The sequence below is a fragment of the Ascaphus truei genome, chromosome 8, assembly GCF_040206685.1.
Source record: "Ascaphus truei isolate aAscTru1 chromosome 8, aAscTru1.hap1, whole genome shotgun sequence".
In the NCBI taxonomy this organism is placed as follows: Eukaryota; Metazoa; Chordata; class Amphibia; order Anura; family Ascaphidae; genus Ascaphus; species Ascaphus truei.
The window spans coordinates 77,209,816-77,236,687 of NC_134490.1; the positions used below are offsets into that span (position 1 = coordinate 77,209,816).

Sequence of the window (26,872 nt, forward strand, 5' to 3'; positions counted from 1 at the left end):
GACAGTAGTAGGTAGTAGCAGTAGTAGTACACGGCAACACCACCAGCGTGAACATTTATACTGAACAACGTAATTGAAGTTGGAAATGGTCACTTGTGCCGTATTTTCTAACCAAGTCTCCGAAAGGAGCAAGATTTGCCAGTGCAGAGTAACAGCATCAGTGAGGTCAGCATGCTGCGCTGTAAGGCTTTGGCAAGTCGAGGATTGTAGTGATAGATTTGTTCTGCTATGTATCATCTGTAATTGTCTTGCATTATTGATTGGTTGCTTTCAAGTCTTTGAAATTCGTTATGGAAATCAGTAGTGCACATAGTGTTTTTAGACCCACGATAGAATATTTGTTTTCACCATTTACTGGGACAATGTACAGATCATTGATGTTGGTGACCCGTGACAATGCAAATGAAGCTAATTCTTCATGTCCCTCTAAGTACTCGTAAACTACTTCATTGAAGGTCCCTCTTTGGGATTTATGTATTGTGATTGCACAAGCTGGTATCGATGGAAAATTATTTTTTTGCTGTGATTGTTCTGTTTTAGAGATATAGTGGTTGTGTGAAGTGTAAGTGACACTGCGTTTATGCTACGTTGTGGATATAAGCAGTGGCTTTTTTGCGAGCCCTTTGTTGAACTTTAGGGGATGACATAAAATTAAGCCAGAGACGTACAATTTGTCCATCAGTGATATATTGGATGTAATTTACCTAATGCACCATTTGCTAGGCCATCAGATACATCAATATTTGTTGTAATGAGAGATGGTTTTCCAATGACGAATGTGAGTTCATAGGGTAAGCCACCGGTATCAAGCACAGACATTTTGTTCTGTTTTAGTCTAACATGTGCTTCTTGTGCTTTGTTTCGGCAACCAACATGTCTTCAGCAATACAAATAACTTTTTCTGGGGCAGTGCTCAAAATTCATTGTGCATGTTGAGTTATTACGTAGATATAGGCGTATTCCGTTTGGACACAATAGAGCAACATTTTCAAGAGTAAAGAAACGTGCTTATATTAAGTTTAGTTCGCTGGCATCTAATTTAATACCATTACCAATTTGTGTTAGTACATGAGAAAATGTACGGTTAGATTGGCGCATAACCTCATCAAGTGCATAGTATGCAAGTCCACGCCATAGAGTTGGCCCTGCCATACGTTGTTTAGTCTGTTTATATATAGGTGTTGCACGAACAAGGTAACTGACATAAGTCACCAATGAGGAACATGGATTTTCCTGCAAAGTTAACGTCAGCATGTCCAGAAATGTTTGTCTGGCATCTATTTGAGACAGTAACTCTGCACCAACCATGCTGACTTTATCAATGATGACGTTAGCGTATTTAAAGAGTGTTCGGTACTGTTGAGCTACTTCAATGGATAGTGGTAAATTACGAGAAATGGATATCTTTAGTGCTGTGTTCACAATTGATCCATCGATGGCTACGGCAGCTTTTCCAGTTTTTTGGTTTTGTTTTATATGTATTTTGTACTTTTTTGTATTTATTTTTTTTAGATGTATTGGAGTCTTTTTTTTTTTGTGTGTGTGTTTGGGTGTGTTTTATATGTATTGTTGTATATATGTATGGGGGGGTTATAAGTATTGTTTTTTTTAATATGTATTGGTTAAGTGTTTTTTTTGTATGTATTTGGGGGTGGGGGAGGTTGTGTATATCTATTTGCGGGGGTGGGGATTTTTTTTGTATGTATTTGGGGGTGGGGGAGGTTGTGTATATCTATTTGCGGGGGTGGGGATTTTTTGTATGTATTTGGGGGTGGGGGAGGTTGTATATATATATATATATATATATATATATATATTTGCGGGGGTGGGGATATTTTTTGTATGTATTTGGTGGCTGGAAGTTTTTCATTGGGGGGGCGCTCAAGTAAACAAAAAAGAGACTTTGAAGCGCGCTCAACTCCCCTCCCCATGCGAGCTTGTGAAATAGCCAGGACACCCGGCGCTCATGCTTGGAGCGCTGGTGACGTCACCGCTCACGCATAAGCGCAGTCAGAATCAGCGGGGCCGCAGCCTGAGTCACATCTGAATTTATTTTAGCCTGAGATTTTACAATGAGCTACTGCCAGCTCAGAAGTTTCACTTCAAAATCAGGATAGTGATAATTAACAATTTAATTTTTTTTGTTCCAGAATCTGTAGGTAAAGATTGTTAAAAGCCCTCCAAAGCATGAAAAGTTTTCTGTTTTACATCTGTGTTGGGCTACGCTTATAGTGCTGTGACGGTGACGTCAGGCTGCGGTTGCTGGAAAAATCAAAGAGATGACTTCCAGCGATCGCGGCCAAGCTGTTGCGTCACGCTTACTATAAGCGCACAAGACGACGGCAATGCACCTGTTTTGACGCGACTTCGCTGTCGCCGGCACTATAAGTGCGGCCTTAAGGTTATGGAATCTTTGTAAATCAGTATTGCAGACCTGAGGAAGAGAACTCTCAAACTTGTCTTATAGTATCAATTGTTGGTCCAAATACAAAAAATATAAGTGCTCATTTATTCTGCACGATCGCAACTGGACCAGCACTGATATTTCTACTTAATGCAGTTCTTAACAAAATTAAAAAATAATGTATTGCTTTGTAATGCGTTTCTGCTAGTAGTGAATTTGTAACTGAGGAGAATGCTATGTAAAGTGTATAAAAGATCACCTAAAGATCAGGTATAATACAATAAGTCAGGTCAGTGTAGTATAAACTGAGCCCTTCAAAATGATTTTGAGCATGTTTTTAACATTGGATAAGTACATTCCAAGGGTTCTGATGCATGTTTTTGCTTTCTATCTTCTACAGATGGAGCAGCAACACCAGGAATGGCTTGAAGACTTGGTTATTCGTCTGCTGTGTGTCTTTGCATTAGACAGATTTGGGGATTTTGTTTCAGATGAAGTAAGCTTTTGTTGCACAGCAACAGAGATGTGTGCCACCCACCACGTACTGCTTTTTATGATAACCCTGGATGGAAATGTAATGAAATAGAACAGCATCTTTAATGTGTGGGCATAGAGCAATTTTGACTTTCATAACATTTAAAAACCAAAGTAACAGTGTGTTGGTAAAAATCATTGTCTTGCTAATTGGCAGAAGTTTTTTTTCTATACTGCTTTGTGCTGGTTTAGCAAAGCAGAGTTATTTTTATGGCAACATGTTGCATACGTGTTTATTCCATTGGCAGCCATTATTTCAATATACTGAAGTCACTCTCTTTAAAAATCTGCCTATACACTGGTTAGTCACATTGGAAACTGAATGGCCCATTAAAGTAAATGACGTAACTATTCTTTAAAGGAGCACGCCAAGCAAAGTGATTTTAATATTTTTTAAATTGGTTTGAAGTGGGGTCTCTACAGAGCTGAACCACGTTATCAGCTCCGGGGTTCCCCTGCTTCCAGAGATGCCTCTGTACAGAGTGCCGGTATCTCGCTCTGCTGTTTAAAGCTCCCTTGTCATGCGGGATGCAGGGCATTTAAGCCGCCATTTCGACAACCCCAACTATGCCAGCCAGAGCTGCTACCCTCTTTCCCCCCCTTCTCTTTCCCCCCCCCCGCCCTTCTTCTCTTTCCCCCCCCTTCTTCTCTTTCCCCCCCCTTCTTCTCTTTCCCCCCTTCTTCTCCTTCCCCCCTTCTTCTCCTTCCCCCCTTCTCCTTCTCCCCCCTTCTCCTTCTCCTTCTTCCCCCCTCTTCTCTTTCTTTCCCCCTCTTCTCCTTCTTTCCCCCTCTTCTCCTTCTTTCCCCCTCTTCTCCTTCTTCCCCCCTCTTCTTCTCCTTCCCCCCTCTTCTTCTTCTCCCCCCTCTTATCCTTCTCCCCCATCCTCTTCTCCTTCTCCCCCCTCTTCTTGTCCTTCTCCCCCTCTTCTTGTCCTTCTCCCCCTCTTCTTGTCCTTCTCCCCCCTCTTCTTGTCCTTCTCCCCCCTCTTCTTGTCCTTCTCCCCCCTCTTCTTGTCCTTCTCCCCCCTCTTCTTGTCCTTCTCCCCCCTCTTCTTGTCCTTCTCCCCCTCTTCTTGTCCTTCTCCCCCCTCTTCTTGTCCTTCTCCCCCCCTCTTCTTGTCCTTCTCCCCCCCTCTTCTTGTCCTTCTCCCCCCCTCTTCTTGTCCTTCTCCCCCCCTCTTCTTGTCCTTCTCCCCCCCTCTTCTTGTCCTTCTCCCCCCCTCTTCTTGTCCTTCTCCCCCCTCTTCTTGTCCTTCTCCCCCCTCTTCTTGTCCTTCTCCCCCCCTCTTCTTGTCCTTCTCCCCCCCTCTTCTTGTCCTTCTCCCCCTCTTCTTGTCCTTCTCCCCCCTCTTCTTGTCCTTCTCCCCCCTCTTCTTGTCCTTCTCCCCCCTCTTCTTGTCCTTCTCCCCCCTCTTCTTGTCCTTCTCCCCCCTCTTCTTGTCCTTCTCCCCCCTCTTCTCCCCCTCTTCAGTGCAATATCCATGCATCACTTTGTGTTCCTTCCATATTACTGTTTATTTTGAATACTAATGCTTTAGTTGCAGCAGCACTGTACACTCACTTTAAGATGAGCTGCAATGATTAAAATTGAATTTGAAAGATGTTGACATCCTTGTTCTGATCTTCTTAACTTTTATGTTAACTAGGTTGTTGCACCGGTTCGAGAGACTTGTGCTCAAACGCTAGGGGTTGTCCTGAAGCATATGGCTGAGAGCGGAGTGCTTAAAACTGTGAAAATCCTTCTAAGGTTACTGACGCAAGAACAATGGGAAGTGAGACATGGAGGACTCCTAGGAATAAAGTATGCTTTGGCAATTCGTCAGGTAAATAAGATATTTCACTTGTTTCTATTACATTTAAAGGACTTTGCCATTGACTCTGTTTTGGCATTAATGTAGTTCAAGTTCCGTTTTCCCAGAAACGCTAGTACTTATTACATTTTATTATAAATTGGTTCCTGAAAATGCAAAATGAAATGCCGTAGGCTCAATTCTTCTCAGACCAGTACCAATGGGGAGGGCCGCCAATGAAAATCGTTGGGCCCAGAAACAAAAAAATGAAGATGGGGCCCCACACCGGCGCCCTGGGGGCAGGTATGAGCTGGGGGCAGGTATGAGCTGGGGGCAGGTATGAGCTGGGGGCAGGGGGATATGAGTAGGTAATGTACTGGGTAGGGGATATAAGAAGGCAATGGACGGGGGGGTGGGGGGGAAGGTATGTAAGAACTGGGGGGAGGGGTTTAGGGTGGTGCTGGGCCTTGGGAGGGGGGTTAAAAGGGGGTAGTGGGCCTGGTTGAGGGGTGGGTAAAAGATGATGCTGGGCCGGTGGAGGGGGGTAAAAAAGGGTGCTGGGCCTGGGGATTATGGGTCAGGGGGCATAGTGGTCTTACCTGGATCCCTCAGATGGGTCTGCAGGCTCGGTGGAGGCCTGCAGAATGGGAGCCTGGGGAATCTTTCCCCCCCCCCCCCTTCCAGATGGGTGTTGGCTAGCAAAGGGGAGGGGGCTTGGAAGGGCAGGGCCTTGCTTGATGGTGCTGGAAATAAACACTAGCATTGCCTGCATTGGGGGTGGGCTCTTGACTGACCGGGCCCGGGACAGAAAGAATGGCAAGAGTCCACTCCACAGATATTTGAAAAGCCGTGTCTCATACTGTGCAACTACTGTGCAAATGGTTTGGTGCATTGGTGTGACAGAATCTTTTTTTTTTTTTTCCATTGCACTAGTTTGTAACACAAACTTATATAGCATGATAACCATGTCATTCTGGGTAATGAGGGAGTTAATAACTATTTCATATTTTTTTTTTAGCATAATCTAATTGTATTTCATTATGATTGTTTTAAAGGATTTAATTGAGATTTTATTACCAAAAGCACTGCCAGCAATAATCGAAGGTCTTCAAGACCTTGACGATGATGTGCGTGCTGTTGCTGCTGCATCTTTAGTGCCTGTTGTGGATTGTCTTGTCAAGCTTCAATTTAAGCAGGTAAACTGAATATATGTTGTATCCTTTACGTGGAATAATCTGTTAAAGAAAAGTACAAACAATTCTTTGACACGGTGCCTGACCCCCCCCCCCCCTGAAATAAATTGTAAAAATCTCCTTTTTTTAAAATATTGTCAACTCTCTAGACTCTGGACAAAATAAGTAGCTTTAATCTCTCAAATTCTTGCTTACAAAGAGGTTTCCTTAATGATTTAAGAATCCGAAGAGCTCTAAAATCCCTGGTGGCTTTTCAAATGTGGTACTAGGCAATGTTTTCTCCAATTTTACCTCTTCCTTTTTCTTTATTTTAACATTTTAATGCTTTATTAGAGGCTGAACTGCCTGACATCATGCTTAGAGTGAAAATTGCATTAATCCTTAAACTGAATAATGACTCTTAGAACCGTTGGGGCTAAAACAGTGTCACTTATTAATACTGATGGAACCATTAGGTGTAGTGCCTAAAATTGTTGTCAATTGATCGAGCTGGATTAAGTATGGTAGGGGTTATGCCTTGCAGGCAAACCCTTGATAACTCCAGGAAAGCTATTGATCTTGCTGATAACATCTCGGTTATAGCGCGCTCTCAAATCCGAATACGCCTTCAACAGAGTTGACTGGCGATTTTATGGTTACCACCCTAAGACCGCGTCCAGGCTGAGAGCCTGCTCGCGAGCGCGCAATCAAAACAATTAAAGTCCATTTTTATGTCCATGCTGAGCGTGCAAAGGCCTGATGCTTGGTGAGACAAATATTTTTATATTTGTCACGCTTGCTCTGGTCAGGTGCACGGTTCAGCCAATGAGGGTGAACCGCTCATGTGATGTCATGGGCACGCGCGCAATTAGCTGGCCAGGAATCCCCCTGCGTCTGTCGCGGCGCTCGGGCGCCTGCAAGCGTGCTCCCACCCTGGATGAGGGCTGAGTCTCCTGTGGCCGGTGCTGCGTGCGCACCACACGAGCACAGCCCTTTATGGGGCAGGCCCCAGTCGCCTTGGGCGCGCAAAGCGCGATGATGCGACCGCTGGAAGGGAAGACAAGGATTTTGTCTTTCCTTGCAGCGATGCAGTCACATGGTTGACTAGCCATCAATGGTTGTGCAAATAGTGTAGCCCGTCATGGCCGCATCCCATCGCTACCCCTAGACCGCAGACTGCGACTTTTACCAGTGCAAAAGCATTGTGCTCTAAGTGTAGATTGGCCTCTGGTGTCTTGGCCTTATAGACTGTAAATCCTCCCTTGCTAGAGTGTAGCTCAGGCTTCCTTTCAACCATATTCACATTGCTTATGGCACCAGACAGGTTTGACCTCTTCTCCCCATCGCCTCACACACTATCTATTGAACCATTGGCCCCTCATGTCAGAAGTAACTCCAATATCTTTTGATATTCCAACCAAATCTCAGGAATTTAAAATATCCTTCGGTACCTTTTGGCAGTCTCTCCGGATTTAAAACAAATCACTTATTCTTCAGCCCTTAATGTCGTCTTTCCCCTGGAGACGGCAATAATTATTTCGTTCAATTTGATTTTGCTATGGTCTGACTGTTTTTTGATATTTCAGTAACAATCTTGTACCATTCTCCCCTCTTTCTATTTTGTACCTCTGCTGGTTTTTTTTTTTTTTTTTTTTTTAAATGAATTTTAACTACAATATAAAAAGGTAAAGAAAAATACAAATACAGTAGGTCGCAATATATGGCTGCAACTCAATTCTAAAACATTACCTTTAAATACTTTTATGATACTTAAAGGCAGCAAACTATGCCAATTACCCCTGATGCATTTCAATGCAAACAGCTACTTCATCAGAGAGCGATGGGTCTTAAAACGATGTTACTGGTTAAGAGATTGGTTAGATCTACGTTGGTGTTTTTCCTTCTGATTGATGCATGCTTTTACCTGTGAACAGTGCAAAATGGCCTTTGCATTGTTCAGCCTTAAAGTAAAAAAACATTTATGCAATAAAGGTCATTAGAGAATGTACTAAAAAATAATAATCATATTTCAGCACAGATTCCGGACCAGGTGTGCAAGTTACATGCCCTTCCTGATGTGTGTGTGTGTGTATATGTTGCATATATATCAATGTTTTACACTCCTTTTTTACTTTTTTGGTTTACTTTAGGTGCCCTTCATTCTTTGCACTTTATGGGATGCTCTCCTGGAATTAGATGACCTTACGGCTTCCACCAATAGTATCATGATCCTTCTATCATCCCTTTTGATGTATACTCAGGTTCAGCAGTGCAAGTAAGTTTGTAACCTCCAATTGTTTTTTATTAATTGTCATAGATACAGGATTTATATATCCCATATTATGTGCGGTAATCATGTACATATGTAACGTTTTTGAGTGAAATATGTCTATAGCACTATGGGAAACAGTACGGGATTTTTAATGACATTTTGGAATGTGGGTGGCTGCCCATCTCTCATTCTCGAGCCTTGGTAATATGGTATTTCTACGGCATAACTACCCCATGTGGTGCTCCATACTCAGCGTTGGTGGGGAACACCAATATGTTGAAAACCAATGGAAACTGCTCGGTATTTTGAAATTTTGCAAGTGTGAAAGACATTGAGTTTCACATGAGCAGCAGGTTATAAAGACTAACTTAAAGTGATATTCTTATGTACAGTTTTTATATGATCCACTTCTTTTCCTTCCTAGTATTCAGCAGTCGCTTACAATATTAGTCCCACGAGTGTGGCCTTTCTTACGCCATTCAATATCATCTGTTCGAAGGGCTGCCCTGGAAACATTATGTACTTTGCTATGTACACAGGTTCAGGTTAGTAATTTCCCATTTTGCTCAGTGATGCCAGTTTTTGAATACTTTTCTGATTACTACTATTAAACCCTTGAACATATAATGTAAAAGTTTGTGCTGTGTTCTTGCCATGACCATATTATTTGTCTTGTTCTTTACACGAAACTCCTTTTACTTTGTTTATATTATTTTAGCCTGTTGCGTGTCTGGAAAAGCATCATGCTACTTTGTATTTTAGAGACCTCAAAGCCTGAATACATAAACACAATCATCTAAACCCAGGTTTCCCACAATACTGTTTGCAGGTTTCTTGATACTTGCTTTCAGGTACAAAAAATGTATTACTTCTCTAAATAGGAGTGGCCTTTTTGTCCCCATCTAAACAGTTTTATGTTCAAATCCCAGAAATGAGATTATAGGAAAATCCCTTTTTTGAGTTTTGCTCAAATCCATAGCTGCCAACTTGTTTATCAAATTGCTGGACTATTTAACACTGATTCCAATTGTTTATTTACAATTCCGGTCTTGTTTCTCATTGTTTTGTAGAACTGTTCAGGCTGGCTGACCCCTATCTTGCAAGACATGCTGCGGCATATATTTCAGCTCTGTATTTTGGAGAGCAATCAAGAAATTCTTGACCTGATTCACAAGGTACCATCTTCTATGAGCTGTTATGAGACACTTTTGGATCCATTGTTCGTGCTACCACATGTTTGTATTGTTTCTCCCAATAGGTGTGGCAGGAATTGATCATGAAGGCATCCATACAATATGTGGTAGCTGCTTCTTGCCCCTGGATGGGAGCTTGGCTCTGCCTAATGATGCAGCCTTCCCATTTGCCCATCGATGAAAACATGCTGCTGGAGATAAAAGCCAAATCGAAGGTAGGAATATTGATCAAAGTTCTTTAATGTCATCTGTGTTGCTAGGAGGAAAATAAATGGTAAGGTGTCCTGTATATGGGATTACCTTTCAAAAGACGTGCTTGACATTTGGTGCCTTAGATTTTCAGCACTGATTGAAGTGAGCGTAGAGCATTTTGGTCCAGTTTAATGAATTTTTAATTTATTTAAGGCATTGCAGGTATTTGAGTTCTCTAACCGATTCAGTGCCAGTGTGTGCGAAACACGTAGGTAAGTCTCTTTGTGCCTCGGTTAACTTGTTGGAAGTCACCTGAATTTTGTTTTGATCAGTAGTGCACCATGTGTTTAAAACCAGAGACAGAACATGAAACACAGACGGCGAAGTTCTGGTCTCGCCTCCGTATTCAATTCCACTTCTTTCTCCATTTAGGAAAAAGCAGGTGGGAAACTGCGGCAAGGCCAATGCCAAACCAAAGAAGTGACCCAGGAATACATTGCTGGATCAGACAGTGTGATTGAGGATTCTGCAACCAGGGATTACGCGGTCATACGAGCTCGCGTGACTGCATCAAAGTCAGTTTACTAGAAACATTCACTTTGTTTTAATTTTTATGCTATATATTTTCTTTACACTTTCCTTTATTCTTATTACATAATTTATAATAGAAAATCACCTCGTCGTTTCCTATTATGTAGAAATTCATGTAAAATTTGTTGTCCCAAATTGTGAATTTGCTGATAATTACTGTGTAAATCAGCCCTGATCACTGCAACTCTAACATGTCTGCAACAACATTATTTCATTTAGCTGTGTGCGCATGCAAAAACAAGGTACAGTACAGGTATTAGAAATTCTGGCACACATTTTAAAAGCTGTCAAATGTATTGTAATAGGTCTTGAGATGTTGATTAGGAAAATGTTTCATCAAAGTGCAGTCACGTAACTATAAATAATTTTGCAGCACATTTCCAAGTATTAGCATAGTGATCATTTCGGATAATACCAGGAGAAAATGGTACTGCTTTGCAGTAGGTTAATTATGTCTCTTCCAACACTGGGAGAGTTAAAGTTTTGTTGCATTTACTCAGGATATCATCTTCCTGTGCACACAGAATAAAGTTTGCAAGTGTTAACTAAACTATCCTGACCGCACTATTTTAAATATTTTGCAATTGCAAAGCCTAAATTAAAAGCTGTGAAAATGCACTTGTTAAATTTTAAACTGCAGTGCATTTTCTGTCCCACTTACTAGATGAGTCTTACACCTGCACAATGATCTTTGCAGAATGTCGTACCAGATTCCTAAAATGTACTTCATCCGTACAATTTTATTAAACCTGTGTAGTGTAAAGCATTCTAAAATGTCTTTACTTTCAGGTTGTTGGGAGCATTATGTTGCTACATTTGTGATCCAAGCGTAAATACTGCCTGCCAAGACATAAAGCCTGCCGAATCCCTAGCCCAACTGCTTCTTTTCCATTTGAACTCCAAGTCTGCCCTGCAGAGGATTAGCGTGGCACTAGTTATATGTGAGTGGGCTTCTCTGCAAAAGGTAAAGTAGCATTTTTGCCATTTTATGTTGGCAGTTTGTACCAGTAATCAGTGCCAGCGTTACGAAAGTTGCATATGTTTGCCACATTAAGCACCTGAAACATGAACAGAATATAGTGGTATACTATAAGCAGCTATTCCCACTGAGCATTAATGTCCCTCTTTCCCTTTGTTAGGATGAGAAAGTAGTGTATTGGAACCAACGCAGAGTATAAGTTTGTGTGTGTAGACATACTCACTTTGTGATTTGAATTGTGGCATTAGCTCAGCATTTTTGCGGTTACATTTCAAGGTTTGCGCTTTACAGTGCATAACCACAAGACCTGAATGTTCACCTCTCCTGCTCTGTACTTAATATTAAGAATCCATTTGTTGTATTCCCAGGAGTGCAGGACTGTGGTTCTGGCTGTGCAGCCGCGTTTGCTTGCGGTTCTGTCGGAGCATCTTTATTATGACGAGATAGCAATACCTTTCACCCGGATGCAGAATGAGTGTAAACAGCTAATTGCGTTATTGGCTGACGCTCAAATTGACATTCGAGACAAAGTGAACTGTAGTGTATTCACCATAGACCAAGCCAATGATTTGGTGAGTATGCACTTTGGGATTGCAAACATTTTTCCACTTAATTTTTTTTTTGGTTGGCCCCCTAAAATGACAGACTTATTGTTGATTTTACAGAAGCCACTAGTAAATTGGTCCAATTAATGAGGTAAGAGAACGGGGATTCCCATGTGCAAACTCTTGTTTTGTAGCATGATGTCACACAAAAAGGGGAATAGCTTGAAGAATTCAAGTCACTCCCAAATCTTTTTCAGTGTTTACAAACTAACTTGAAAAAATTACAAAATAATGGTCTTCATGTAAAAAAAAGGGTGTTGATGACCTAGATTTAAATTGCCACTGCCAGTAGTTCCTTCTGGTCCTAGATGGACTATACATCGGTGTATGAGTATAGGCATTTCCCCAAGAAGAGTGGTGTGGCTATGTATAGATGTTTTACTTAACTATACCTCTTCCCTTCATAAGGTTACCACTGTCTTTAACGAAGCTACATCAGCTCTCAGTGAAAATGCCCAACTATGTCAGCAATTGGATGGAAAAAGACAGCAGGTTCAAATGACAGTTATGGAAACTAACCAGGAATGGCAGGTCCTGCAGCTAAGAGTACACACGTTTGCGGCTTGTGCCATTGTGAGCCTCCAGCATCTTCCAGAGAAACTAAATCCTGTAATCAAACCACTAATGGAGGCAGTTAAAAAAGAAGAGAATACAGTTGTGCAGAATTGTGGTGCCCTGTGCATAGCTAAGCTGCTGCAGCAATGCACCATAAGAACTCCTTGTCCCAACCCAAAAATTCTTAAAAATCTCTGCAGTTCACTATGCGTGGACCCCAATATCACACCTTCTGTAACATGTCCAGCCCCTGCTCAGAGCATGGACAATTCAAAAGGTATGTTTTGTACTCTTGGTTCAATGGTAGCCGTGATACTTGCTCACATGTCAATACTGTAGTTTAACATCCCTTTCACTTCATTGAAATGTCTGATCAGTGATAGACCTATTTGGGTTATAGAAGGTATTGAGAACGTGATATGCATTTTAGACACTGCAATGAACATTTTATAGAATTTGCTTGACTGGTTCATTTTGCAGCATAGTACTGTTTGTAATAGGATTTTAGGGCTATTCTATGGCCCCAAATTTGCCTTTTGACATGAAGTTGATGTAGTTGCAACTGTCAGACCTTAAAATTCTAGCACTTTTAAGACACCATATATTTTAGATTAAAAAAAACAATTACTATGTATTAATCAGCATAGTGCTTTTTTTGTTTGTTTTTTTGTTTTCTTAAATAGTTTTAATAACCACTGGCAGTGTACACTTCAGCTTTTTCCAATTGTTTTTAATAGGACCAAACTCAGACAAGGATGGAATGCATCACACAGTCACCAAGCACAGAGGAATAATTACCTTATATAGGCATCAACAAGCTGCCTTTGCAATCACTAGCAGACGAGGGCCCACCCCGAAAGCTTCCAAGTCCCAGGTGACAGATCTACCAGCAGGAAGCGGCAGCAATGCGACTCCGGAGCCCGACGAGGTACACATCACTGCTGTGTCTCTTGGTTATCCTAATCTTTAACCATTTCAATGAGACTGGGTTTGCCAGCTCGGTCCTCATTTTATTTGTAGAATACAGAATGACATACTTTAATTCTCTAATTGAAAATAAAGGGGAAATCGTTTTTCATGTTGTGACTTCCGCATGGCGCACGCCCTTTTAATCTGTTGCAGTATTGATTATAGGCCCATGCTTTGGAAAACAAATCAATGTGATTTCTGTTCTGCAGCAGTTTCTCGTTAAGGTGTGACAATACCATTGAGAGCAAGTAGACGCAGACTCACAAATGAAACCACTATTGTCGGCTTTCTTTTTCTGTGTGTTGGGTATAAGCTTCTGTCCAGCCCATATAAAAAGCAGCACATTTTATATACTGTGATTTGCTTTCCAGTTCAGTTTTGGACCTTGGTTTGCAAAACACTCAAACGTATTTTAAATGGTTCTTCTCCATTAGCAGTGATCGGCTTGAAACCCTTTCTCTATTATACAGAAAATATAATGGCATTTTCCAACCCATTGCATTTACAGATGGATCTCTGCATTATCTTTTGATGCAGGGATATGTTTAATCTCTGCATTAGAGGCATTTGGCTCCTGTGAAAATTAACAGTGCTTTATTACTCTTAGATTATACTAAAAGTAAAAAGCACCCACCCCAGTAATACCGCTTTCAAAAAAATAAAATTATTGGTTGTGCATCCTGCAGTAATAAACGCCAAATAATAAAACCATTAAAGCATGCATGGAGTTTGCCTTTCAAAGGGGGCTCACATCTTTGAGTGCTAAATATATTTTCTTTTTTTTCAGCTTTAGGTTGCCTTTGTTTATATTGTGGTTCGGGAAAAAATGAACAATTTAGATTTTTTTTTTTTTTTACATTTTATTAAATAGTGAATGAATTTGGGAAACTCCTGGACTGTCAGGGTGGAGAGGGAAATGCTTTTCTTTACTCCAAAAGCAACATTTAGCATTTTGTATAACTCATTGAACCTGGTTATATTGTGCGTGTTGTCAACAAAGCTTTGCGATCATCAAAAAATGATGCAACTATTTTTGCTGTGTTCTGCTGTCTATTCTCTTAGACCTGCTCTGTCAACAGAGCGAGACATTAAGTAATTCTAATTCCCCATGAATTAAATGGCAATTATCAGCACAGACCACTGATAATGTTCCATAATTGCAGCTCATCCCAGCGGGTAAAATGTCTCGTGTGACTGCCGGCTTCCTATTGCATCAGGAGTTATAAATTGCCAAGAGGGGTTTAACAATGCTCAAAATATACTTTGCTCTTCACATTTTTAATATTTTTGTGGATCCATAGGCTGAATGTGTATTTCACATTTGACATTTTTAATTTGAATTCTTAGTTCAGAAACAAAACAATATTTGCCCACACCTCTCTGGCATAGTTAATTCACCCATGTGTTACAGTAACAATGTCACGTAATGGAAATAAATACTAGTTGTCGATGTCCATTACAGGACATATTTGTACTGGTCAAAATAACCTCACCCACCCACTGCTTAGTGATGTTTTATTCACCGGTTGTAATTACACCCTACGTTTCTCATGCTCTGGTTTTGACCTCCGTAATTACGTATTTGTGAGTTTTTGTTTTCACCTAGTACACGGGCAAAGGAGGTATAAACAGGTATGACCTGTAAATGCTGCGAGCAACCAGACAACACTGAATGCATGGCATGTGTTTGGAAGGGAGTTAATAGTTGCAGTCTTCTTCCCCCTCCCACATGGATACCTCTGTTTGTTCCATGTACTCCACACTGCATCAGGCAGCATAGTGAGGTTTTCTATGCAGGTTTCAGTGGCTAATCAAAAAACCCTGCCTTATTCTGAGCTTTTCTCAGAAGACTCTTTGAAGTCTGTCATAAGTGGGAGTAGTTTAGCAGCCTTGTTAAATTTGCTATTCCTTAAAACTGAGCCTCAAAACACACATTAAAATGTGTTAATCGGGGAGAAAGACTTGAAAACAAACATAATGTACAGAATGAAATATGTTTTAATATAAATAACCCTGTAGGGGTATTGCACCCTTTTAAGCTGCAAGTTGGTGTTTTTTGTACCGGGGTCTTAAACCTGTGGCTCTGCCCAGGCTTGTTTTTGTCTTATGTTGGAAGCAGGGTCCGGAGCTGAACCACATTAATTGCAGCTCTGGGAACCCTCTGCTTCATGGGATTCTTCCAAAGGTTCCCCTGGTACTGCGTTCTCCAGGGTGAATATGGTGGCTTCAAGGCCCCATGTTACCTTTAAACCTGCATGAAGAACTGGGGCACCTTCTGAGGTAAGTATCTCAGGAAACTGGGTCACCGGAACTGAAATTGATGCGGTTCAGCCCCACAGACCCCCTACTTCCCACCGGGGGTGGGGGGGGGATTTTATATTAAGAAAGACCATGGCATTAAACTGTAGCTGTGTACTAGAACAGTCTAACCTCTTTCGGTACGTGAGGCGTCTAAGGGGTTCATCAAACAGATCTGTAATATCAGATCCCAGCCAGTATAGTGGTTCCTGAGCCCCGGGCGTACTGTGCACTTAATAAGGCCACAAACTGCACCATAGCGTGGGTGGTACAACTGTCGGTTACAGCAGGAGCTTCCAAAGCCGCTTTGCATCCACAGCAGCAAGGCATTGTGGGGCGTGACTTGTCAAGTTTCTGCAGTAACTGACAGCTATACCACCCATGCTGTCTGCACACAGAGGTGCAGTTTGGGGTCTTAAGTGTGTTCCCAATGAGCTCAGGACACTATTCTTGCATGGGATCGGTCACACTGTTTTGTCAGCAATAATCTGAGTGGGCAATTACATTTAATAATTAGGGGTTTGTGGAAGAAATATTTTCTAGCTGGGGTCACAATGTAAAAAAAAGTTGTGAAACACTGCACTATAAGATTTAAAAAATGATTCCCAATAAAAATTCCAAATGCATTTAAAGATCCTTTTTCTGTACTCTTATTCCAGGCTCAGAAACAACACCTCATTCAGAGAAGAGGAGCCGAGTTTACGTTGTCTACCATTGGAAAACATTTTACATGCGATATGGCAACGGGATTGCCACATCTCTGGGAAGCAATGGTCGGTCCTTTAAGGAACAACACAAGCATTGGCAATTTTGGTATGTTGGTTTTCATTCCTTTCTGCTCGGCTTTCAGTTGTGGGATCTTTAAACCAGTCACACATTTGTGTTTTTAGATGGAAAACTCCTCCTGGACAAAGGAGATGATGCTGCTCAGGAGCTGGTGAACAGTCTCCAAGTGTTTGAAGTCACAGCGGCCTCAATGGATTCCAGAGTAAACCCTTTGGTAATAAGTGCTCTTCTGTCCTGTTGATTGTGTTTAATTCTTCTTAACATTGTGTTCAGTTTCTATAGGGTTCCCTGAAGCATGTTTACACTGAACCCTATAGAAAGACTGGTTCTTAAGAGTCCAGATTTTTTTTTATTTTCATGTATATAATGCCAACTTGCTTAATGCATTTTAATGCTCCTATTGCATATATTTAGGCCAGTGGTTCTCAACTTTTTTAAAGAAGGCGCACGCCTGAAGGAGCATCTCCCTCCCCCCCCCCACGCATTCTGTACATACACCCTCATGACACGCACCCGCGCGCCTGCCTTCTCACACACCTCAAACATGCAGGGGCTCTGTGCTGCAGCATCTTGTGCTGTCTGGGGATGAAGAGGCTTCTCTCTCAGCCTGGAGAAGGAGAGAGAGAGGCGAATCGCAGCTTCTGTCTACAGGCAGTGCAGGAGGAGCCCTCTCGGAAGCTAGCCTCTGAGGCCGCAGCACCCCTGGCAGAGGGTCAAGGGACCCTGCTAATTTAAGCAGATTTTGGATTAGTCTGTTCAGAGATGACTGCAGTGGTAGAGCACACATTTATACAAAATCAGTGTACATGCACTGGCTGATTAAAATGTCAATGGATTAAGCATTTGTCATCTGCTGCTAAACACATGATTGTTTAATCATTGAAAAAAAAAAGAAATAAAACCTGTGTGTGTAGCAAGAACTGTTTGCTTTTGAAATCCGTTCTTTCCTCCTACACTCAGTTGATTTTTGCTTTCCATAAACTTTAGACTCTTACAAGGCTATTTTCACCATTTTGTGCTCCTGCATTTTTATATTTGTATTTCCTTGATGGAGTAAGTAGGGTCATATTTCTAAAAGTAGTAACATCTGTGAGCTTGTTTCACCTGCTCTGTAGGAGGGACAAAATGCAGTGTACTTGTACTTTTTTTCTTTTAGGCTATGTGAAATAAAAAATATTCTGAAAGTACAAATGTGATTCTAGCCAAAGGGACAGATAAGACCTTGCATGTGCTGGGACTGAGACTCAAGAATCTGTCAAGGGTAGACCACTCCAGTCCTCAAGGGCTACAAACAGGTCAGCTTTTCAGGATATCCCTGCTTCAGCACAGATATCTTAATCTTCGACTGAGCCACCTGTGCTAAAGCAGGAATATCCTGAAAACCTGCCCTGTTTGTAGCCCTTGAGGACTGGTCTGGTCTAATGGAATAGGAGGCATTCGTTGTCAGGTCTTGCACCGGTTACTAGACAGGTCACCAAACACCAGCACGATATTGTTTTGAGTAACTTGCCTATGACCTGAGTTTAATTGCTGGCACAGTTATTTTTACTTCCGTATGTAGTTCAAAGCACTGCATGTTGCTTTTATAAATGTATACACCTAAAGAGACAAACTAAGAGTATTGTTGATTTTTATATTTTCAGCTATTAAAGCACCTGCCTCATCTTTTTATGACTCTGCAACACCCTTATACTGCAGTGAGACATATGGCTTCTCGGTGCGTAGGTGTTATGAGTAAAATTGCTACCATGGAAACCATGAACGTCTTCTTGGAGAAGGTCCTTCCATGGCTCGGTGCGATTGATGATAATACCAAGCAGGAGGGAGCCATTGAAGCACTTGCATGTATCCTTTTTCCTTATGAAGCACACTTTGTACAGTTAGGTGTGTGTGTGTGTGTGTGTGTCTGTGTGTGTGGTAAATGCAGCACCTTACCTTTGACATGACAACCTCACCTGGGTTTAATAGGTGCTCCGATCCTATGCCTCCACCGCTGGGCATTTATAATCAGTACAAAAAAAACCACAATTGGATCAGCGCACTAAAACAAAAAATTTTGAAAAATAACACACTAGGTCAAATGGCATTTCTTAAGCAGTAAGCAACTGCTATTTTAATACAAACCCCTCACTGTATACAGAAAAATAATTGCAGACTAAAGAAAGTTATTAGACAACATAGTTTGGGCACGTATAGAAAATAGCTCCTTATCTCTTCAGTGTAGGAGGGGCCTGCAATTGCTTGTCCATACTTTTAAGGGCTCTGTGTTGCGTATAGTGGTGGCCCAATAACGAAATGCACAAACAATGGATCAAGGAGAAAACACATTACATTTCCTATCGCAGTCACGTGGGCGTCCTAGGCAACTATAGCCCAACAAAAAATACTGGGGTTGAAGCCCCAATTAACCAATGCTACAGAGCTTTTAACCCACTGTTTTAAATGTTATAAAAATCTTTCTGCTTAAGAGACCAGGTCACGTGGTGTGGTGAATGCATGCTCGAGGCTATGTATTAACCCCTAGATGGCAAACGGTCTAGCAGTAGCGTAGAGAGTTGTAAGGGGGAGTCTTGAAACCCCTCCAGACCTCTCTGTCAGCCTGAGCTATAAAGACCCTGAATGCCTGGGGCAGCTCTCATACAGCAGCAATAAAGTACTCACGTATTTACACGATACACCTGGCTCTGTGTGCTCCTTTGCTGTTTTGGAAAGTAGAACAGGCACCTATACCGACGGGGACAGGCAGACCAGCGGGCACCACGATGCAGGAAGAAAGTTTCTGAGGCCGGACTGTGCTGCATACAAAAACCTTTATTGAAAAATGGTTAAAAAGAGGAGGGGAGACATACCCCTGCACCTCTAACGCGTTTCACCCTACAATTGGGCTTTTTCAAAGAGTAACATACTCGTGTCTGGTGAGCTCTGATATACCGGATGTAGACCGGACGTGACGTCACCCAGCCAATGAACTGCCAGTATGCTGCGAACAGCATGATGGGAAACTGAGTCCCTGGCTGGAGGGCGCTCGTGCGGCATACAGGGGCATCAGTGTCATGCGCAGTAGAAATCGAAGGGATTAAAAACAAAGTAAAGCAAGATGAATTTACTTTGTTTTTAATCCCTTCGATTTCTACTGCGCATGACACTGATGCCCCTGTATGCCGCACGAGCGCCCTCCAGCCAGGGACTCAGTTTCCCATCATGCTGTTCGCAGCATACTGGCAGTTCATTGGCTGGGTGACGTCACGTCCGGTCTACATCCGGTATATCTTTCTTCCTGCATCGTGGTGCCCGCTGGTCTGCCTGTCCCCGTCGGTATAGGTGCCTGTTCAACTATAGCCAAACATTTATTGTCTTGTTGGCACTGGATTTCTGGAATTCTATTTATGTGCGCTATTAACTACTTATTGCTGCTTCTAAAAAAGTCAGGTGTCATTGCTACAACACTCTAAACTTAAATTCTGATCTAAGTGGGAAACCCTCCTGTAACTTTCTTTGTGAAGCAAACAAATGTTGGTCACCAAAGTGAATGTTCTCCGAGCCGCAGAACTTGTTTTCATGGCTATATACTTCACGTGGGGTTAGAACAGACTTTTTATATTAAACACCCGGTTGCCTTGTTACCATTCAGAGTTGACAAACTAGGAAACACATCTTCTATCATGAAACAAATGTCTCGTTTTTTAAGGCTTCAGCTTTTTTTCAACCCCACAATGTCTCGCTGAGAGGTGCTATTACATTAACACAACGTAATGTTAGTCATTAACTATTTACAATACGGAGTATCCTTGCTATCATTTTTCTATCGTCATGGTGTTTGGTGGTATGGGGGGAATTTGGCAGCTTGCAGAACATTGTGCACACAAGTAATCAAATACTTGTCTTCTCCACATATGGTTCTCGATCTACGTTAAGCTGGTTGGCAGAGGCGCAGTTAGACTTATTTTTTTTAATACAGTGCTTTGCTAAAAAAAAATAACTCCCCTCCCCCTCCCCCCTTTTTTTCCTTTGGTTTGTTGGAAATGCAAATTATGTTGCACAAATAAACAATATTAAATTCCTTAATTTGGCAAAATGTAGGTGTAATGGAGCAGCTTGATGTTGGCATTGTCCCATACATTGTTCTTCTCGTGGTGCCAGTTTTGGGCAGAATGAGTGACCAGACGGACAGTGTGCGCTTTATGGCTACTCAGTGCTTTGCTACATTAATCAGACTAATGCCTTTAGAGGTAAGGTACAGATATGGTTTTATTTGAAGCTATAGTCGATCCTTTTTTGCGTTGCTCGAAGACGTTAAAGCAGTGTTCTTTTTGGGGGTTTTTTAAAACTTTTTTTATTATTAAGGAACCCTCTAATTATATTGTGAAATTCTGAGGAACCCCAACCCTCTCTAATATCGCGTCTGAGATCAGATGCATTGTAAGGATCCCCAACCCTCTTTAATAGTGCGTCTGAGATCAGATGCATTGCAAATTCTTGTGAATTTGGTACAATTTTCAAGTTACTTGAAAATTGAAAGGAACCCTTTAGGGATGCCCACGGAACCCAAGTATTTCTCGGACTCTTGTTGAAAAACACTGCGTTAAAGAGTTTCTGATGTTTTTTGTTTTCAAGATTTCATATTGGGCAGTTTCTTTAATTTAGGTGCCAAGAAGTAGTTACATATGTGTTACAATGTCTAACCTTCTCAAACTTAGTGTGTGGGTATACCATAATTATAAAATTCAACTTCTACTTTGCCAGGTATATTTATGTATTCAATCTAATATGTTAATTAAATTAGTGTACCTGTATAATTCTAAAGACGTTTATTATTTGGAAAATAATCTCGCATACCGCTTCAATCTCTGTAACTGTTCCACTGGACAATCTATTTTGTATTCTATTTTCGATGTAATAAAATTCTTGCCGATTCAGTTAATATTAATATGCCAGTAGTAGCACAAACTGTAACTTCTTAAACCTAAAATAATTATCTTAAGATGCATTAAGTCTCGGAATAACCTTGTTTTTTTTTCTCTTTCTAGGCTGGGATCCCAGATCCGCCCAGTATGTCAGAAGAATTAATCAAACTAAAAGCCAGAGAACGCACCTTCTTGGAACAGCTCTTGGACGGGAAAAAATTGGAAAATTATACAATCCCGGTTCCAATAAAAGCAGAGCTGAGGAAATATCAGCAGGTAACGTTCCAGGCAGCTTTATCCAATTCCAGCAGCCCTGCCAGTAACAAAAGGCAGTGATGTTAACTTAAAAAGCTTTAGTTGTTTGTTTTAATGTATGACACCTACACAAATGAAGCTGTACATGCATGATGGATATTTACTTTCCGTATGAATTACATTAATTTGTCAGTAACGTTAAAATTGGCTTAAGCGGAGAGGACACGTCCCCCGATGGTGAATGGCAGCTTAGAGTGAGAGCTCCATTCCCCCCGGTGCATTATAGTGAAAAATAACAGTTAAAACACTATCGTTTCCTTACTAAAGATAAGCGCAACATACATCAACCTACAAGGATGGCTTCTACCAAAACGCAGCCAGTATCTACATATTTTCAAAGTAAAGGTACAGCTAAGGCCGGGACTCCTGATTCCCCTGTGCAGCTGCCAGCAGCAGACCCTGATATGGACACCCCTGCAGAGGAGCAGGATGACATGGCAGTGATGCGGAGGAAAGACATGAAGGAGTTTTGCTCCTCCATGAAAAAGTTCTTCAAGGCAGAGCTGTGGGCACTAAGGAAAGATGTGGATGCCCTGGGGGAGCGTACCGATACCCTGGAGTCTAGGGCAGAAGAGAATACCAGCGCCATATCCCAGACACAAACACAAGTGTCCACCCTTAAAGATCAAATCAGAACCCTGGAAGACAAGATCGAGGACGGGGAGAACCGCGATCGTCGCTGCAATGTCCGCCTGCGCGGGGTGCCAGAATCGGTCACAGACCCGGAGGACTTCGCCACTAAGTGGCTGGAGCATCTGTTCCCAGATCTGACAGAAAGGGACTTAATGCTGGACAGGTGCCACGGCACTCAGAGGAAGACCCCAGCAGGGGGACCCCCCCAGAGACATCGTTATGCGGTTCCACTGCTACCGGACAAAAGAACAAACATGCAGAATCGCCAGAGAGATGAAAACAGTGGAGTTTGAACGCATCAAATTCCAAGTATATCAAGATCTGTCCCCCGCTACCCTGGCAAAAAGAAAGGCAATGGCCCCCATAACTAGAGCGCTCCGGGACAAAGAGGTGCGCTACAGGTGGTTGTTCCCATGTGCAGTTCTGGTTGTGAAAAACGGTGTTGCACACACACTAAAACATGTGGAGGATGGAGAAGGATTCCTTCGTAAGGTCCTTGGCTCCCCGCAAAGCCCCCCTCACCTGGTAGCTGCTGAAGATGGCGCCCCCTCAACCTCATGGCGCGCAGCTGGGAGCTCACGATCCGCAACTGGAGTTGTCGAGGATTCGCCGAGCTCCACATAAACTCTGCTCTACCACCCCACTAAACAACTACATTCTCCCCCAAACTCCCCAGCAGGATTCTCTAGAAGGCCCTACCCAAGGGGTGCTTGTCCGGGAGCCCCCATCGACCCCCCCCACGGGGATCAAGAAAACTTTCAGCCCCCGCAGGTCTACTCACTTTTTTCGCGGGGCGGCCATCTTCTCCTGCCCTTTCCCCGAGGCGAGCGGGAGCAGCCCTGTTCTTCACGGGCTGCCTCAGTGACGTCACTGGCTCCCGCGAGACTAGAAACAGGACGCATGCTTAGAGGGACCCAGCGGCGACGGCACTGGGCGATGACGTAGCCGAATCCCTAGATGGCGCCAGCGGGGCCACGCCAGCATCCGGACCCCCCTCCCTCTGGGACCCAAATATGTCCCCGAACCGGCGAGACCCAGCAACTGGACACACCGGGCGGCGCACCCGGCGATGGGACACGCCCAGGAACAACAGGGGCGGTATAGTGACGTCAGGGGGGGCGGGATAATGACGTCAGGGTGGGCCGTACCGGAGCGCAATAAGAGATGGGACCCGCAGCAAGGGAACCCTTCCGAGCCGGTCCCGGTCCCCTTTGGCTGCGCAGCTGACTGCACTCGGTGACGCGTCGGCCACTGGGGGATACAGGAGAACTGTGTTCCCTGGCTCCGGCACGTCGCGTGGTGTGGCTGAGGACCGGGAGGGGGGGGGGAGTGTGGGGTGGGGGGGGGGGGCTAACGGGGATGCCTATCTGTATATGTGTCTGGATGCCTGTGTGTGTGTGCCTGCCTCTGTCTGTGTGTGTGCATGTGTATGTGTATGAGTGACTGCTTGCCTATGTGTGTGTGGGTGAGTGTGCGTGAGAGTGCCTGTGTGTGTGCGTGTGTGCGTGTGTGCCTGCCTCTGTCTGTGTGTGTGCATGTGTATGTGTATGAGTGACTGCTTGCCTATGTGTGTGTGGGTGTGTTTGGGTGAGTATGCGTGAGAGTGCCTGTGTGTGTGTGCGTGAGTGCCTGCCTCTGTCTGTGTGTGTGCATGTGTATGTGTATGAGTGACTGCTTGCCTATGTGTGTGTGGGTGTGTTTGGGTGAGTGTGTGTGTGTGTGTTTGTGTGTGTGTGTGTGTGTGTGTGTGTGTGCGTGAGTGCCTGCCTCTGTCTGTGTGTGTGCATGTGTATGTGTATGAGTGACTGCTTGCCTATGTGTGTGTGCCTATGTGTGTGTGCCTATGTATGTGTGTGTGAGTGCCTATGTGTGTGTGAGTGCCTATGTGTGTGTGAGTGCCTATGTGTGTGTGAGTGCCTATGTGTGTGTGAGTGCCTGTGTGTGTGTGAGTGCCTGTGTGTGTGTGAGTGCCTGTGTGTGTGTGAGTGCCTGCGGGTGTGTGAGAGTGCCTGCATGTGTGTGAGAGTGCCTGCGTGTGTGTGTATGAGCGCCTGCGTGTGTGTGTATGAGCGCCTGCGTGTGTGTATGAGCGCCTGCGTGTGTGTGAGTATGTGTGTTGCTTGTGATCAGCAACTCCAGCCCGAGCCCGTGGAGGGAGGAGAGGGGGAGAGTAGCGGGTCCCTCCGCTCAGGCCACGCCCCCCCTGCCGCTCAAGCCTCCTGCTCCCGACCACCTCCCGCTCCGGCTCCCGTTCCCTACAGACCGCATATCGCGGTCAGTGAATGTCAGCGCCCCGCCTGTCGGCAGTGCGGGAGCGCTGACGAAGGGAGCGGGACCTTGACCTTAGAGTGAGAGAGTGGGCGGTGGAAGGGAGGTGTAAATGCATCTCTGGGCCATCCGAGGGTTGGGGAATCGGTGGCTGCCTCCCGCTTAACCCCACAGGGGAACATGGAACACCATAGGGAGATATGACTAACGTCATCGTCATGTGCGCTAATGGCCCCTCCGCCATCTTGGATGCCGCTATGTGGTTACAATACATGCAGACCACCCGCACATTAAACGTTCACCACCCACACATTAAAACACAGAGGCACTTAAAGGGGGGGAGTCCGGCACCCTACCATATAGAGTGTAGACATTCACACATAAGAGGATAATGAAAACTAGGTAGCCGGTCCTCTGGGCTTCTCACCACCAAAAGTGATCGAGATTGGTGCTACGAGGACCGCACAATAGGAACCCTTTGGGGGGGCACAGAGCTCCTTACAACCTACACTCACATAGAGGGCAAAAACAGGAGGAGCAGGGAGAGGTGGAGTTTAGGGAGAAACTTAGTAGGTAGATGTTATGTGATTGAGAGTTTTTTATTGCTAAAGTTATAAGTTATACTGTTATTTAACTGTTGTCTGTTTAAAGGAGATGCGCCGGCGGGACAGTTCCCTGACCGGCTTGTATGTGTCCTCCGCTACGATCCCTACAGAATAGGGGTCGCAAACAAGTCGCAGGGAAGCCAGGACCCAGCAGGCAGGGGAGATCCCGTCGTCAGTCTGGGCCAAAGGACCCATCCCTTGGGCGCAAGGGCCACTCCCGGGGGCTCCCGGAGTGGGCTCTTGTCTTCATGTTCCTATTTGTTTTTTGTACATTAGAGTATTTGTTGTTTTGTATCATGAACCCAACCCCCTTTGTGTTGACCCTCATGTGCTCCTCCCAGTCCCTCCCTCCCCGCTGCCTCCCACTCCCTCCTTACCCCACCCTCAAATACATACCTTCGAATATGCGCCCTGAAGGAAGTGAGCGTCCGGCCCAACACATGGATTTCACGGGTAAGTCAAGCAACATAGTGATGCGCGTAGTCACACACAGCAATAAATGGCGTTGACTTTTATATCTCACAATGTGCAGGGCTTTAACAACCCCACTAAACGCAAAGTAGCCTTCACAGATTATAAAAGAAAACATGCGGATGTGTTGCTCCTACAGGACACACATTTCAGCAAAACCAATACCCCCAAATACCTTGATAAAGACTTCTCCCAGGTTTTTTCGGCCTCTGCTGAAGTCAAAAAGCGTGGAGTTGCCATCCTATTCCGTAATAGCATTTCTTTCGAAGGCCTGATAACCAAACGGGATAACGATGGCAGGTATATTATAATAGTAGGAACTATTAGGGGACAGAAGATCACAATCGCTTGTATATATGCCCCCTGCGAAAAGAGTGCAATCTTCTTCGAAAAATTCTTTAGAACCCTAAACTTGGTTGCGCAGGGAAGCGTGGTCTTAGCAGGAGACTTTAATATGGTCCTACAACCTCACATGGACAGATCAGGTGGAGTTACCCTACACAATAAAGGAGCAGGTATATCCCTACGCAGAGGTCTCAAATGTAACCAACTAATAGACATATGGAGAGAGCTACATCCAGCAGATAGAAATTACACATTCTTCTCGCACCCACATAGCTCATACAGTAGGATTGATTACTTCGCTGTGTCCTGCCACCTGGTCCCCAAGGTCACCCAAGCGGAGATCCATGATATTTCATGGTCTGACCACGCACCCATAGAGCTCCGGTGCAACAATATTCAAACGGGTAGACCAGGAACGAACTGGAAGCTAAATGAATCCATTCTAAAAATTCCAGAGATCTGTGATACTGTGGGTAATGAGAGAGACCAATTTTTCAAGGTAAATGCCGGCTCTGTCTCCTCACATCTGGTCCTCTGGGTGGCGCATAAAGCGACTCTCCGAGGTACCCTCATAAATATCACAGCTAGACGAAAAAAAGAGAGAGAGGCAAAAATTGTCACGCTCGAAACTAAATTACAAGCTCTCTCCACCAAACATAAAAAGAAACTAGATCCGCAAACCCTACAAGAGGTAAAAGACACTAAAATTGAATTAAACATGATATTGACCTCCAGGGCTGATAATTCATTGAGTTGGTCAAAGAGGAAATTTTACGAAAAAGCAAACAGGCCGGATACGATGCTGGCCCGCATGCTGAAAGACAGGCAAACTAAATACAACATCCAAGCTTTACGCTTAAAATCTGGTACCCCTACTTCCAACCCCCAGAAGATAGTAGATGAATTCGGCTCCTTCTATGAGATGCTCTATAATGGTGAGAAAGTGGCACACAATCCTAACACGAGCAGTAAGCTAAGAGATTTCCTGGCT

General features: G+C 43.6%; 1 protein-coding gene across 1 annotated transcript in view; it reads left to right on the forward strand.

Moving 5' to 3' along the window:
* The window catches only part of BTAF1 (B-TFIID TATA-box binding protein associated factor 1), an 82,705-nt gene that overhangs the window by 34,129 nt on the left and 21,704 nt on the right, over positions 1-26,872 (forward strand). The window contains exons 11-27 of the mRNA XM_075613066.1: positions 2,805-2,900; positions 4,585-4,761; positions 5,784-5,924; positions 8,051-8,175; positions 8,597-8,717; positions 9,243-9,347; positions 9,431-9,580; positions 9,990-10,132; positions 10,938-11,112; positions 11,496-11,699; positions 12,141-12,564; positions 13,025-13,215; positions 16,214-16,367; positions 16,445-16,554; positions 17,984-18,185; positions 20,421-20,569; positions 21,368-21,520. Of these exons, the coding sequence (XP_075469181.1) occupies positions 2,805-2,900; positions 4,585-4,761; positions 5,784-5,924; positions 8,051-8,175; positions 8,597-8,717; positions 9,243-9,347; positions 9,431-9,580; positions 9,990-10,132; positions 10,938-11,112; positions 11,496-11,699; positions 12,141-12,564; positions 13,025-13,215; positions 16,214-16,367; positions 16,445-16,554; positions 17,984-18,185; positions 20,421-20,569; positions 21,368-21,520 (2,820 nt within the window). The remainder of the gene's footprint in view (positions 1-2,804; positions 2,901-4,584; positions 4,762-5,783; positions 5,925-8,050; positions 8,176-8,596; positions 8,718-9,242; positions 9,348-9,430; positions 9,581-9,989; positions 10,133-10,937; positions 11,113-11,495; positions 11,700-12,140; positions 12,565-13,024; positions 13,216-16,213; positions 16,368-16,444; positions 16,555-17,983; positions 18,186-20,420; positions 20,570-21,367; positions 21,521-26,872) is intronic.